Raw genomic sequence first — 16238 nt, forward strand, 5'->3', positions numbered from 1 at the left:
TGGGCTGAAGGGCCTGTTTCCACACTAAGTAATCTAATCTAATGAAGGAGCGTCGCTCCGAAAGTTAGTGTGCTTCCAATTAAACCTGTTGGACTATAAGCTGGTGTTGTGTGATTTTTAACTTAGATTTACATAGGATCACTGTTCAGCATGGACGAGTTGAACTGAAGTGTCTGTTTCCTTTCTGTATTTCTCTATGACTTTATCCTTAAGTGCCACTGAGCTGGTGGCTTGAGGCCATTTCACAAGGCAGTCGGGAGTAAGTCACATTGTTTTGGGTCTGGAATCACACGTGGGTTAGACCAGGTAAGGAAAGCAGATTCCCTTGGAATCAGATGTGGATTTACAACATGGTCACCATTAGGTTAGTTTTTGTAAAAAGAAAACTCCAGATTTTAATGAATCTAAATTCGCCCCATCTGCCCTGGTGGGATTCAAATCTATATTCCCAGAATATTAGCCAAGGACTCTGGATGACTGATCCACTGCCATTTTCACGACACCATTGCCTCCCCATAAATTCAACTCAGCAGAGCTGAACTAATCAAGTCAATTTGGGTTCTCTGTTTCCATTAAACTCAGCAAACCTACAATATTTGACAAACCTACAGTCTACAGCCACATATGTTGTGCCACAGCACTTCACATGCTACAACATTTACTTTCCTGGTAGATGGATTAACAGCTCATTCATAGGGCGCGGAGGCCTGGAGCTGTGCCAGTGAATCTCCATGTCTGGGAATAGGAGGCTTACTGGAAGTCTCTGGTTTGGGGAGAAGGGGGAAGGAGGTGATAGTCTCAACATGGGAGAAGGTAATGAGTTTCAGATGGCGGAGGGGAACTGCGAGGTGGATTGAGAAGGTGAAGGGGAAGGGGGTTAATGAGTGTCAGGTCATTACCAGGAGTTTTTGAGACAGAGAAATTAGAGGCAATGTTCTGCTTTTTGTGACTGATTGGTCAGCTTTCCAACATCCCTTTTTGGAACACTCAAATTGGCTAACTGGGAATTCTAGGCATGCTTAGCTTGGATCCTGTGCTTCTTTCCCCACGGCAGAATTCATTTTAAAAATTGAAATCACCTTTTACCAAGGTGATGTCACCTGGGGGGAAAAAAAAAACTTGGGCCATTTTCAATTCAACATGCAATGTTTGCTAGGTGGGGGGTGTGGTGGTGGTGATGGTGGTGGATGGTAGTTATAGGAAGGGAGAAAAGGCACATACAGTTGGGTAGATGGGTTATCTCTGGGAAAGGAAGGGGTGGGCTAGGCAGAAAGTGCAGGAGTCTGTTGTGGCTATCCCCATTTCAAACAAATATGCTGTTTTCGAAAATGTAGGGGGTGATGGACTCTCAGGGGAATGTTGCACGAACAGCCAGGTTTCTGGTATTGAGACTGGCTCTAATGCAATGAGGAGTACATCGGGTTCCAAGCGATTGATCGATTGTGTTAGGAGACTGTCTAATCAGGGGCACAGACAGATGTTTCTGCAGCCAGCAACGAAAAATCAGAATAGTGTGTTGCCTCCGTGGTGCCAGGATCAAGGATGTCTCAGACAGGGTGCAGAATGTTCTTAAAGGAGAGATGAACCAGCCAGGAGGTCATTGTACACATTGGTACCAATGACATAGGAAGGGAAAGGATGAGATTCTGAAGGGAGAATATAGAAAGTTAGGCAGGAATTTAAAAAGGAGGTCCTCAAGAGTAGTAATATCTGGATTTCTCCTGATGCTATGAGCTAGTGAGGATCGGAAGAGGAGGATAGAGCAGATGAATGCATGGCTGAGGAGCTGGTGCAGGCAAGAAGGATTCACATTTTTGGATCATTGAGATTTCTTCTGGGGTAAAAGTGACCTGTACAAGAAGGATGGATTGCACCTGAACTGGAAGGGGACTAATATACTGTCAGGGAGATTTGCTTGGGAGGATTTAAACTAATAAGGTGGAAGGAGGGTGTGACTCAGGGAAATAGTGAGGAAAGAGATCAATCTGAGACTGGTACAGTTGGGAAAAGGAGCGAGGTCGAACAGTCAGGGCAGGTAGGAACAAAACAGAGAACAAGGTAGGACTGATCAATTAAACTGCATTTATTTCAATGCAAGAGGCCTAACAAGGAAGGCAGATGAACTCAGGGCATGGTTAGGAACATGGGACTGGGATATCATAGCAAGTACTGAAATGTAGCTCAGGGATGGGCAGTACTGGTCGCTTAATGTTCCAGGATAGAACTATTGGTAGGATAGAAAAGGGGGCAAGAGAGAGGGAGTGGCGTTTTTGATAAAAGATAGCATTACTGCTGTATTTAGGGAGGATATTCCTGTAAATACATCCAGGGAGGTTATTTGGGTGGAACTGAGAATAAGAAAGAGATGATTATCTTATTGGGATTGTATCATAGACCCCCTAATAGTCAGCAGGAAATTGAGAAACAAATTTTTAAGGCGATTTCAGTTATCTGTAAGAATAATAGGGTGGTTATGTTAGGGGATTTTAACTTGCCAAACATATAGTTGGGACTACCATAGTGTTAAGGGTTTAGATGGAGAGGAATTTGTTAAGTGAGTTACAAGAAAATTTCCTGATTCAGTATGTGGATGTACCTACAAGAGAAGGTGCAAATTTTGACCTACTCTTGGGAAATAAGACAGGGTGGGTGACTGAGGTGTCAGTGACCATAGTTTTATTAGTTTTATAATAGTGATGAAAAAGGATATACTGGATCTAAAAGGAAGTTCTAAAACAGAGGAAAGCCCATTTTGACTGTATTAGGCAAGAACTTTCAAAAGTTGATTGGGGGTAGATGTCTGCTGTTGAAGGGATGGCAGGAAAATGGGATACCTTCAAAATGGAGATAAGGGTCTAGAGACACTATATGCCTGTAAGGGTGAAAGGAAAGGCTGGTAGGTGTAGGGAATGCTGGATGACTACAGAAATTGAAGTTTTGGTTAAGACAAATAAGGAAGCATATGTCAGGTATGGACATGAGAGATTGAGTCAATCTTTAGAGTATAAAGGCAGTAGGAGTATAATTAAGAAGGAAATTAGGAGGGCAAAAAGGGGACACGAGATAGCTTTGGCAAATGGAGCAGATGAATGCATGGCTGAGGAGCTGGTGCCGGGGAGAAGGGTTCACATTTCTGGATCATTGAGATTTCTTCTGGGGTAAAAGTGACCCAATGGGATTTTATAAATACATTAAAGACAAAGGGTAACTAGGGAGAGAATAGGGCTTCTCAAAGATCAGCAAGGCGGCCTATGTGTGGAACCACAGGAGATGGTGGAGATACTAAACGAGTATTTTGCATCATTATTTAATGTGGAGAAAGAAATGGAAGATCTAGAATGTGGGGAAATAGATGGTGATATCTTGAAAAATGTCCATATTACAGAGGTGGTGGTGCTGGATGTCTTGAAACGCATAAAAGTGGATAAATCCCCGGGACCTGATCAGGTGAATCCTCGAACTCTGTGGGAAATCAGGGAGGTGATTGCTGGGCCTCTTGCTGAGATATTTGTATCATCGATAGTCACAGGTGAGGTGCCGAAAGACTGGAGGTTGGCTAACGTGGTGTCACTATTTAAGAAAGATGGTAAGGAAAAGCCAGGGACAGGATTTATGTGTATTTGGAAAGGCAAGGACTAATTGTGGATAGTCAACATGGCTATGTGTGTGGGAAATATTGTCTTACGAACTTGATTGAGGTTTTTGAAGAAGTAACAAAGAGGATTGATGAGGCAGAGTGGTAGACATGATCTATATGGACTTCAGTAAGGCATTCAACAAGGTTCCCCATGGGAGACTGGTTAGCAAGGTTAGATCTCATGGAATACAGGGAGAACCTAGCCATTTGGATACCAAAGGGGCTTGAAGGTAGAAGACAGAGGGTGGTGGTGAAGGACTGTGACCAGTGGTGTGCCACAAGGGTTGGTGCTGGGTCCACTGCGTTTTGTCATTTATATAAGTGATTTGGATGTGATCATAGGAGGTATAGTAAGTAAGTTTACAGATGACACCAAAATGGGAGGTGTAGTGGACAGTGAAGGAGGTTACCTCAGAGTACAATGGGCTGAGGAGTAGCAGATGGAGTCTAATTTAGGTAAATGCAAAGTGCTGCATTTTGGAAAGGTAAATCAGGGCAGGACTTATATACTTAATGGTAAGGTCCTGGTGAGTATTGCTGGAACAAAGAGACCTTGGAGTGGAGGTTCAAAGTTCCTTGAAAGTAGAGTCACAGAGAGATAGGATAGGGAAGGCGACATTTGGTACGCTTTCCTTTATTGGTCAGAGTATTAAGTACAGGAATTAGGAGGTCATGTTGCAGCTGTACAATACATTGGTTAAGCCACTTTTAGAATATTGCGTGCAATTCTGGTCTCCCTCCTATTGGAAAAATGTTGTGAAACTTGAAAGGGTTCAGAAAAGATTAACAAGGATGCTGCCAGGGCTGGAGGATTTAAGCTATAGGGAGAGGTTGAATAGGCTGGGGCTGTTTTCCCTGGAGCGTTGGAGGCTGAGGGGCTGAGAGGTTTATAAAATCATCGTTAGGATAGATAGAAAAAGTCTTTTCCCTGGGGTGGGCGTGTCCAGAACTAGAGGGCATAGGTTTAGGGTGAGAGGGGAAAGATATAAAAGATACCTAAGGGGCAACATTTTCACACAGAGGGTGGTATGTGTATGGAATAAGTTGCCAAAGGAAGTGGAGGAGGCTGGTACAATTATAGCATTTAAAAGGCATCTGGATGGGTATATGAATAGGAAGGATTTAGAGGGATATGGGCGAAGTGCTGGCAAATGGGACTAGATTGGGTTGGGATATCTAGTTGGTATGGATCAGTTGGACCGAAGGGTCTGTTTCTGTGCTATACATCTCTATGACTCTATAACTAGGAGACAGGTCAGAGGATCCCCTTGTGGGTCTGCTCCTGGGCCTGACCAGACTGTCCATTAACAGGTCCAGGTAGCAGGCTGTGGAGGGGGCTATTATGGCTGATTGCTTGCCTCTCTTCCGTGGCTACATTCAGGACTGGGTGCCCCTGGAGAAGGACCACGTGATATCTACAAATACCTGAGAGGTTTTCAGGGAGAGGAAGGCCTGGCAGGGTGGAGAGTGTCTTATTTCCCTCTCCAATTCTGTTTTGATTTAATCCCTACCCCCCCACTTCACTTCTTCGATCATGTTGATATTGCCTCTAAAGAGTAGGGAACTGCTTGTCACTGGCCACTTAGATGTTTTTTCTTCCTGGTGGTGGAAAATGAGTGAAGTTTTCTGCACTTGATATTTCTTCACTGTGTCCTGCACCTACACGCAAAGACTTAACAAAACAAAACAACAGGGGATTTAGAATCTCCTCAGTGGAGGACTGACTCCGAGCTGGCCAGCTACAGCCAGTGTACTGATGCTTCGTAAATAAAGGATGATGGGACACGAGCCCTTGTACAGGTATTTCAGTCGTGTCAGGAGAAAACAGGATGTACCTGAAGAACATTCGCTTGCAACTGTCATCTTGGAATTGGGGTAATTCCTGGCATTTGCCTCTATTTGAGAAGCCTGACTCATTTAGCCCTGCTGTTGAAGACTGGGCTCAGTATGTTGAAAGAATGAGATATTTTTCTGGGCAAATGACATTGGAATGAGTAATTCTCCTGAGTGCGTATGGACCTGTAGCATTTTTGATTACAAAGGGCTTAAATTTCCCAGAGGCACCAGGAACTAAAACCTACCAAGAGTTAAGAAATAGTATGACTCCAAACCTCTCTACTTCTGAGATGCTATCGGTTTTATTCGGCTGTGAAAGAACTGGGGGAATCCATATTGGAATTTTTGACATTTTGAAGGTTATGATGACTGGCAGAGGTATGTGATTTTGTGATAACCCTGAATGAGATGCTGTGTGACTGTTTGGTATGTGGGATTAGTGATGTAACTATGCAGAAGCACCTACGAGCCAAAGCCCAACTGGACTTCGAACAGGCATTGCAACTGTCATTGTCATTAGTAAATACAGCAAGTAGAGCATGGGAGCTACAGGGCATCCCAATGGAAGTGGACACCCTCATCTTTCCGACTGAGCTTGGGAAACACCACTAGGATACAGGCAGTCACAGAGCCTCATGCTGGACATATCCTGAGCAGAGGGAGTCTAGGCCAACCCACAGTAGAACCCCACAACAAGGCCAAACAGTTCCTTAGGATCTTGGCCAGTGGTATGCAGGCTCAAAACAGCAAAGGAGTCCTACAAGGTTGACTTGAGTAAGAAAACTTGGAGACCAGTACCTAGGAAAATGCACACCTCTGGAAAGGTCCTTTACATGTGGGTTGGAACAACTAAGTTGCTTAATGACACCCAAATTGAAGTCAATTTAATTAATGTTTGGTTAAATGGCCACCCAGTTCCCATGGAGGTTGATACCAGTGCAGCTGTATCTGTGGTTGCAAAATCTGTCTTTAAAAAGATTTACTTGGGACCCCAACCCTTAAACTTGTTCAGGACCTCAGCCAGACTGAGAACATACACTGGGGAACCATTGCAGATTAAGGGTAGGACTTCAGTTCTGGTTTCCTATGAGAAGTAATTGGTGCAGTTACCACTGATGGTAACAAAAGGCTCAGGTTCAAGCCTATTGGGATGGAATTGGTTGAGAAATATTCACCTTGATTGGCTTAAACTTTTTCACTAGAAAATGGCTGCCTCAATGAAGTCTTAGTGAAATACCCAGACGTGTTTTCAGGATTGGCTTGGGACTATCCAAGAGGCCAAAGCCACTTTCCATGTTGATCAGGAAGCAATTCTGAGACTTTGGAAGGCCTGCCCAGTGCTACTTGCCTGGTGGGCAAAAGTAGAGGTGGAAATCAGGATATTGGAGAGCGAAGGAATCTTCAAACTAGTGCATTTTGCAAAATGGGCAGCACCGGGTGTACTGATTGTGAAACCTAATGGTTTGGTTCACCTTTGTGAGAATTTTAAGCAAACGGTAAACTGCATCTTACAGCCAGATAAATACCCCCAATTCCTTGCATAGAGGAATTTATGCAAAGTTGGTGGGGGGGGGGTAGTCCTATCCTTTACGAAGCTGACCGTGAGCTACGCCTATTTGCAATTGCGACTGGATGAGGAGTCCCAGAAGTATGCTACAATTAATACCCATAAGGCTTATATCAATGTACAAGATTGCCATTTAGGATATTATCAGTCTGCTCCCTTTTCCAGTGGACCATTTTACAAGGGCTACCCCAGGTTGCAATTTATCTGGATGACTTACTAATTACAAGGAAGACCAATAAAGAGCACTTGGAGAACTTGGACATAGAGTTTAAACGTTTCTTCCAGACAGCCACTAAACAGAAAAAACGTGTCCTCCAGGCGCCCTAAATGACCTACTTGGGTTACAGAGTCAACAACACCAAGCTATGCCTGTTGGAAGAGAAAGTGAGGGTGATCAAAGGAGACCCAGCTCCCACATCCATACTGGAGCTTAGTTGTTTCCTTGGATTAACGAAATTATTACAGAAAATTCATCCATAACCTGGCTACCATTCTTAGCACCCTTATACCTGCTATGGACAAGGGTCAACCTTGGAAATGGTCACGTGGCCCAGAATTAGCCTTAACGGGAGTGAAAAATCAGCTATTGTCATCAGCCCCCTACAATCAAAGTGAGAGGTAGTGCTGACATGCAAGGCCTCCCCGTATGATATTGGGGAAATGTTGGCTCACTGGCGGCCAACAGAGAGGAACACCGATAGCGTACACTTCCCAGACTTTGGTTGATGCCGAATGCAAGTATGGCCAGATAAAGGAGGAAGGTTGGGCAGTGATTTTTGATGTGAGAAATATCAAGCAGTACCTTTGTGGATGGAAGTTTGCCATAGTAACAGATAACAGAGCTTTGCAAGGGCTACTGAAGAAAGGCAAGGAGGTGCCACCCATAGCTTCAGTAGAACACAGTGGAGGACCCTTATTCTCAGCACAATTACATGTTAGAACATTGTCCAGGAAGCCAAGTGGCTAATGTGGATGCCTTGAGCTGCCTCTCACTGGTATATTCCACTGGTGGTGACTCCTGTGGAAGAGTTGGTCTTGGTTTTAAACTTCCTGGGTGCCCTTCCAGTCACCACGGACAATATACAAGTGCGGATACAAAGATCCTGTCCTAGCGAAAGTATTAATAGCGATAACAGGCCATCGCAACCAGGATTGAAACCTTTTTTGGACCCGGCAAGACCAGATCACTGCAGAGGACGGCACATTACAATGGGGAGCAAGGGCATTGTCCTGAGTAAAGGTTGCTGCTGGATACTGGCTGAATTCCACCAGGGTCATCGAGAAGTTTCCAAGATGAAGATGCTAGCAAGAAGCTATACTTGGTGGCCAGGGTTGGATGCTGACATAGCTGCATTGGTGAGGCAGTGCCAAGAGTGCCCACAAGGATAAAAACTGCCAGCAGCAGCCCCCCAACATTCATGGGAATGACCAGGTAAATCCTGGACTCTGTTACACATTGACTATACTGGCCCTTTTATGAGTTCAAATGTTATTGGTCATTGTGGATGTCTATTCAGAGTGGTGGGACTTGCATAAGGTTTGTTCAGAGAACTCAAGGATGACGATTGAGAAGCTGTGGGCACCGTTTGAGATACACAGACTCCCGGAGGTATTGGTCACGGACAATGGGACATCATTTACCAGCGGGGAGTTTGAATATTTCCGAACATACAATGGCATTTGGCATAAGGCAGCTCCAAACCATCATTCATCCAATGGTCTAGTGGAAAAAGCGGTCCAAATATTGAAGGCAGGCTTAAAGAAGCAGCCTACAGCATCATTTGAGGCCAAACTGTCCTGGTTCTTGTTAGATTATATGACCACTCCACAAGCAACAATAGTGATAGCTCCAGCAGAGTTGCTGAAGGGGGAGAAGACTCCGCACCAGGTTAAACCTGATATTTCTAGACCTGGGGGTGGAGTGGGGAGAAGCCAAAATGGCAGCTAGAATGCCAATGCCAGCCAAATGCCTCCTCTAAGCAAGAGATACAATTTTAATTCAGGGGATAAAGTTTGGTGTTGGAACAATGGAATGGCGATGTTTGGGTGCAAGGTGAGGTTTATGCAAGGTCGGGTCCCATGATTTACGAAGTTCAGGTAGGTGATACCATCCAGAACAAATATATGGATCATCTGAAAGCTGTTACTTGCAAAATGGGGCAAGAGCAAAACATACCTGGTCTCTTAGAACATCCAGAAGGCCCAGCAGAAACCGCAGAAGCTCCCCCTCCATCCACCTCAGAGTCTGAAATGGATGCAGCCTCGATGCTGTTGCTGCCAGAAGAAAAGGAGGAAATTGTCCCAAGATGTTCAGGACGCAAGAGATAAGCCATGGTCTGATACACGCTGCCCATACCTGAGTCAGAGTAATTGGACTGGGTTGGAAGCAATGCAAGAGAAGCTACAAGTAAAAGAGGAGGCCTACATTCTCCTGAAAGACCTAGCAGGAAGAGAGATGTAGCGACTGAAACCAGGTGGGCCTTATTAACTATGAGGTTCTTGATTGGGGTTATTAACTTGTCCAATCAGAAAAGCCCTGACTGACCAATATACCAGATTAGCCCTTCTGTGGTGGTCTAGTAATTAGGATTCGGTGCTTTCACTGCTGCGGCCCAGGGTCGATTCCCGATCAGAGAATGGGAGTTCAGCTGTGTTCGTTCATCATGATGACAACATTCCGAAAGTGGGAAGTGAAGTGTGCAGCTGAGAAGTGATCACTTTTGGGTCTCACACCTGCGCACACACAACATGGGTGCTGGGGAAAATATAAGCACTACCGTTGTTAGGAGGTAGTGTGGGGGAAAAAGCATTCAAAGTTTGGGAGAAGATTTATAGCTCGGGTGCTCGTTGTAGTGGTTCTATTCGCCGAGCTGGGAATTTGTGTTGCAGACGTTTCGTCCCCTGTTTAGGTGACATCCTCAGTGCTTGGGAGCCTCCTGTGAAGCGCTTCTGTGATGTTTCCTCCGGCATTTATCGTGATATGTATCTGCCGCTTCCGGTTGTCAGTTCCAGCTTTCCGCTGCAGTGGCCACTCATCCACAGATTCAATCGATAAGCACATCGACCTGGACCCAATATACCAGCCACTGCAGCGGACAGCTGAACTGACAACCGGAAGCGGCAGATACATATCACGATAAATGCCGGAGGAAACATCACAGAAGCGCTTCACAGGAGGCTCCCAAGCACTCAGAATGTCACCTAGACAGGGGAAAAAGCATACCCAGATTAGTATCACCTCAGTGGAGACAGCCAGTGTACTGTGTACAAGAAAATAAAAGGTGACTTGGTGACGGGATGTCAGCCTCTGTGCAGTTATTTCAGCCTCATTAGGATTTCTTTCATGAAGTTAATGTTGGTAGAATAAGACAGACAGAAAGGATGAGAGAGGGAAAGGTATGATGAGAAGAAAAGAGAAAGGAGGTAGTGAGGGGCCAAATGGCAACAGGAAGAGAAGACAGTGAAAGGATGAAAAAGATTGAGGTGGCACAGAGAAAGAAGAGAGCGTGAGAAAAGGTAAGGGTAATAAGGGATCAAGTGGAGTGGAGGATAGTGGGCTGCAAGAGAAGGAAATCTCAGGCTGAAAGTCAACTCACTTCCAACTTTCTCACATTCACATGTATTCCACTGAGGCCACCTTGGAGTGTATGCCAGAGATGGCCCACTATCAGCATTAGTTCAAGCTCGCTCTTTAGCAGAGCCTCAGTCATCACTACATTCCCTAACGATGATGAATTTGAGCTGATTCACTTTCTTTCTCTAGTATTGGTTGAATTAATAATTTTACTTTCTAATTTAAAAACACATTTTAAATCTTTAATCAAAAGGTACTTACATCTAATCCCGATTCACCAGGTTTTCCCTGTGTAAGGAACAGGGCAGAAAACAGATACTAAATTTCATTGTACAAAATCTGAATTTGAAATTTTGTCTCAGTAATTGGTTTTAAAATATTGTATTGCTTCTACATACATCACAACTAATACCAAAACTAGAATATCAAGCATTCATAAGTTAGAGGAGATCCGCTGATGTGTAATCTCAATAAGAAGGTGAGTGTTGAAGTGGGTAGGTGTACAGGGCAGAGGGCAGCAAAACTGCATATTTAAGGATGCATATCGCAGCTTATACAGAGTCCCTATAGGGAGACTGGAGAAACTGTTCCAACTGCAAAAGGATCACGGGTGAGAAGGCATAGATTTAAGGCAATGAGGAGAAACAGTGAAGATCTAGAATGGACTATAGAGGAGGCTCAATCGATGTCTAAAAGAGGCAACTGGAGTACTGTCTGAATGTGCAGAGTTATCGGGATAAGGCAAAAGTATGACACTTGCTGAATTTATCATTCAGGGAGCCAAAGATGGGGCGACACGGTGACTCAGTGGTTAGCACTGCTGCCTCACCGCACCAGGGTCCCAGGTTCAATTGTCGAGCGACTGTCTGTGTGGAGTTTGCACATTCTCCCCGTGTCTGCGTAGGTTTTTTCTGGGTTCTCCAGTTTCGTCTCACAGTCCAAAGATGTGCAGGTTAGGTGAATTGGCCATGCTAAATTGCCCATAGTGTTAGGTGCATTAGTCAGAGGGAAAAGGGGTTTGGGTGGGTTGCTCTTCGGAGGTTCAGTGTGGACTTGTTGGGCTGAAAGGCCTGTTTCCACACTGTAGGGAATCTAATCTAATCTAATCAAATGGCCTTCTGCATTATTACAAATCTGAGATTCATACCTTTTCTCCTTTTTGACCAGGTAGACCTGCAGGACCCATGGAACCAGGATTTCCCTATAAAAGGAGAAATGGCATAATATTAACCATCTTTCAATTTCTATGGTTTGAAATTAGTTTCTACTTACTTTGTTGGTTTGTGTTCATTAAGTCTTGGACACACGACGACCAAGAGGAGCTTCCCAACCTCCTCAAGTGCTTCAGGTAGTGAATAACCAAGACACAAATGGATAAGATGCATTTTCACAATTTGTGTAGCAATTTGTAATCAGTGGACTAAAAAAAAAACTGGGCAGGTTCTCCTCAGTGGATTGGTCTGATCCACCAAATCACTGTCCAAATGGGGAAAATAACAATAGCAGATGTGAAAGCTCAGGTATTCAACCCTTGGCTTTGACTGAGTGTACTGCTTTCACTCAGCAGAATGGTAGCAGTACAGATACTTCACTATCAAGGGTTAGGAAGGAAAATAATTCAGATACAATTCCCAGGCTCATCACTATCAGAAGGAGAAAGTGAGGTCTGCAGATGCTGGAGATCAGAGCTGGAAATGTGTTGCTGGAAAAGCGCAGGAGGTCAGGCAGCATCCAGGGAACAGGAGAATCGACGTTTCAGGCATAAGCCCTTCTTCAGGAAGCCCTTCCTGAAGAAGGGCTTATGCCCGAAACGTCGATTCTCCTGTTCCCTGGATGCTGCCTGACCTGCTGCGCTTTTCCAGCAACACATTTCCAGCTCATCACTATCAGACAACATCTAGTGAAAGTGTGTGGGAGGGGTATGTATGGTGTGTCTGTGCATGTGTAAGTGAGTTACCACGTACAGGAGAGAATATGCGAAAATGTGTGCATGCATATGAGAGTGAGTGTAATTGTGCGAGATAGTGTGTGGTGTGTATAAGAGTGAAGTGTGTTCATGAGAATGCGTATGGGTGCGAGTGAGTGTGCACTTGTGGTGGACATGAGTGTGTGTAGTGTACGTGAGAGACAGTGCATGTTGTGTGGTACGCAGGTGGGAGCATGTGTGTGGTGTACATGTGAGATTGTAGCTGTGTGTGTTGGTGTGTACGTGCGTGTGTGTACGTGTGTGTGTGTGTATCTGTATCCACATATTTGTAAGTTGGACAAAGGAAGGATTGGGTATTGTAAAGGAATGCAAGCAGATGGAAGGCATCATCAATGCTCAAAAGTGAGGAGTGCAATTGTAGGTGTACTAGGTGATATCCATTCTCTTCTTTAATGTTCCTGTCAACAGATGATAAATAAATTGGAGAGTCTTAGAATATAGCTCTATTATCCTGACAACAACTCTAATGTATACTGGCACAGAAGGTGCAGTAATGCTGCAGCTCAACACAGTACGTCTTCTCCCTCAATTACATTTAGAACATAGAACATAGACAACAACTCTAATGTATACTGGCACAGAAGGTGCAGTAATGCTGCAGCTCAACACAGTACGTCTTCTCCCTCAATTACATTTCTTCTGGGTTGGTGGTCTTTCTAAGAATTTAAAACCAGTATGAAATTTGCACAAATTAAGCCCATATATCAGGTTTAAGCATAATTATTTATAATTCAGTGATGTGTTTAGTAGATTTCACCAATATGTGGCACAAACAAAGAGATTTGATTAGAAATAAAGCAAGGACCATTTAGTGGATCTGTGACCAGAAAGAACCAGATCAATATGACTGAAAGGTATCATTCTAAGACAAAAGGTAGAACCAGAGGACACAGCTTAAAAATACGGGGTAGACCATTTAGGACAGAGATGAGGAGAAACTTCTTCACCCAGAGGGTGGTGGCTGTGTGGAATGCTCTGCCCCAGAAGGCAGTGGAGGCCCAGTCTCTGGATTCATTTAAGAAAGAGTTGGATAGAGCTCTCAAGGATAGTGGAATCAAGGGTTATGGAGATAAGGCAGGAACAGGATACTGATTAAGGATGATCAGCCATGATCATATTGAATGGTGGTGCAGGCTCGAAGGGCAGAATGGCCTACTCCTGCACCTATTGTCTATTGATTTTCAGCTCATAAGTTAAGCCTGGGTTAAAATAGTTTACAGGAGATTCTACCTCTGAGGGGTGCAATCCTCTCCAAACTCTGGTCAGTTAGACACAGATGCGGTACATTGTAATTCTCCTTCAACAATGGCCTCGAACGTTACGGCATTAACTTGAGAGCTATTAGCAGAAATGCCACACTCACTCACTCTCCTCAATACTGACAAGATCAGGGGAGGACAATGACAACAGTAGTGGAAATTATAAAGATGGGATGTCCCCTGAGAGCTTCAAGCATGAACTTCAAATGAGCCTAGGCAACACATGACCACAGCTGTGCAGGAGATGTCTGCTGTCTTGATCAGAATAAGACCTGATCTATCAGTGGCCTTTTAATTTGCGATTTTCACAAACTGCTCCCCAGTGGAATGATGCAGTGCTGGGTGAAAACCCAGAAGTCATTGGTCAAAATCACCCTAGCAGTCAATCTCATTCTCTGCTGAGGCCACAAACTAGAAGCAGTAGAAAGCATACGAGAAAGCTAATATAATTCACAAAGGGTATATATGTGACATTTGACAAAATTCCACGTTGTTAAGTTTCCTTGCTTTCTAATGGCACGAAGTGTAATGATATATACAATTTCTGCAGCTTTCCATTATTGTGTCCCACGTGCTAACTTGCCCTTTCAGATATATCACAATAACTGTCAATACACTACAGATTACTGGGGGGATTTTGTTATGAAGGCTCGTCCATTATAAGTATTTTTTGACAAATAATGTTTAAAAGATTGTGAAAATTGTTTCATTTGTTAGACTGAGGAAGTATGAACTTTTTAAAAAAGATGTTAATGGAATGGAATCCTCCCATTCTCCCAGTTTCTCCATCTCTGTTGCAACTATTCTGATGATGACACATTTCACTGGGCTGCCTCTGACATCACCTCATTTTTCTTCAGACAAGTAAATCTACAAAAAAATCAGTTGAACACAAATGACCCTTTAGGAATCTTCCGAATCAATGCACCTTTCCCATGTGACTACAATGTGACTACAAGAATTATTTCTAGAAACTTTCCCAGCACGGAACCTAAACGGACTGGTCTATAATTGCTGGGCTTTGAGAAAGGATATGCTGTTTGCAGTTCTCCAGACTTCTGGCAGCTTCTGAAGAGTCGAAGGAAGACCTTACGGTTACAGCCAATGGTCCTACAATTGCCACTCTCACTTCCTTCAATAGCATGAGATAGTTCTTGAATCTCCTCCAGTGAGCAGGCTTCTTGCATGCAGCAAAATATACCTCCATTAATTCCAGAGCTGCTCATAATGCAGTCAGTTTATGGAACTGTTACAATTTTAACTTCCCACATATCTTTAACTGCCCCAACCCACCCGTCTTTGAGAATCTAGTTTGTTGATGCTTCGATAGGTAAATGAGGATTATTTTCTACAGTTAGCCTCTTTGTCATTTTCATTTCAGCATTTTTAATAAAGTAATCATTGGTGAAGTTACATTCAGATAAAGCTCTGTGTTTTACTTTGGATTAAAGACATGGCATCTGTTCACATACCTGTATGCCAGGAAAACCTCTATCACCTTTTCTACTGCCATCACCCTTTTCACCTTTATTACCATTCAATCCTGGTTCACCCTAAGGAGAAAGCAGAATTAGTTCCAACGATTTATCACAGATGCCATGGCATTGGACTTTTGGAAGCCTCACTAATAGCATGGTTATATGGTTTGTCCACCTCAGAGATATAAAAACTGAAACGGTGCAATGCTGCTCCAATAGTAGAACCAAAGCTCATTTAAAGGGTGAAAGGTAAAGCCATGAAATAAATGCTCTGATAAGTCTTTGGCTGACCCATTACAGAGCTGTTGCTATTTTTAGGCAATGGGAGGTGGTGTTCCAGGCTTACGGAGGGTGCAATTAGCGTGGCAATTCCCTGGATACCAACAGATGTCACAGTGTGTTGGGACAAGAGATAGAGAAATGTCCTCCCATTCTAAAGGAATTTAAAACAAAGATTAAATTGATATAAATCTCGTGAGATTCTCGTGCAAATCATACCCCATCCTCCAAGCAACTGTCTTACAGTCATAGAGTCATAGAGATGTACAGCATGGAAACAGACCCTTCGGTCCAACCCGTCCATGCCGACCAGATATCCCAACCCAATCTAGTCCCACCTGCCAGCACCCGGCCCATATCCCTCCAAACCCTTCCTATTCATATACCTATCCAAATGCCTTTGAAATGTTGCAATTGTACCAGCCTCCACCACTTCCTCTGGCAGCTCATTCCATACATGTACCACCTTTTTCTGCTGAAAAAGTTGCCCCTTAGGTCTCTTTGATAACTTTCCCCTCTCACCTTAAACCTATGCCCTCTAGTTCTGGACTCCCCGACCCCAGGGAAAAGACTTTGCCTATTTATTCTATCCATGCCCCTCATAATTTTGTAAACCTCTAT

The 16238-nt window shown here is 43.9% G+C and overlaps 1 protein-coding gene across 3 annotated transcripts in view; it reads right to left on the reverse strand.

Moving 5' to 3' along the window:
• The window catches only part of LOC122556638 (collagen alpha-1(XXIII) chain-like), a 229667-nt gene that overhangs the window by 28170 nt on the left and 185259 nt on the right, over positions 1-16238 (reverse strand). For all 3 annotated transcript variants that reach the window (XM_043703584.1, XM_043703583.1, XM_043703582.1), the window contains 3 exons: positions 15333-15413; positions 11762-11815; positions 10876-10902 (listed from right to left, as the gene is read on the reverse strand). In XM_043703584.1, the coding sequence (XP_043559519.1) occupies positions 10876-10902; positions 11762-11815; positions 15333-15413 (162 nt within the window). The remainder of the gene's footprint in view (positions 1-10875; positions 10903-11761; positions 11816-15332; positions 15414-16238) is intronic.

The sequence above is a fragment of the Chiloscyllium plagiosum genome, chromosome 14 (assembly GCF_004010195.1).
Source record: "Chiloscyllium plagiosum isolate BGI_BamShark_2017 chromosome 14, ASM401019v2, whole genome shotgun sequence".
Lineage (NCBI taxonomy): Eukaryota > Metazoa > Chordata > Chondrichthyes > Orectolobiformes > Hemiscylliidae > Chiloscyllium > Chiloscyllium plagiosum.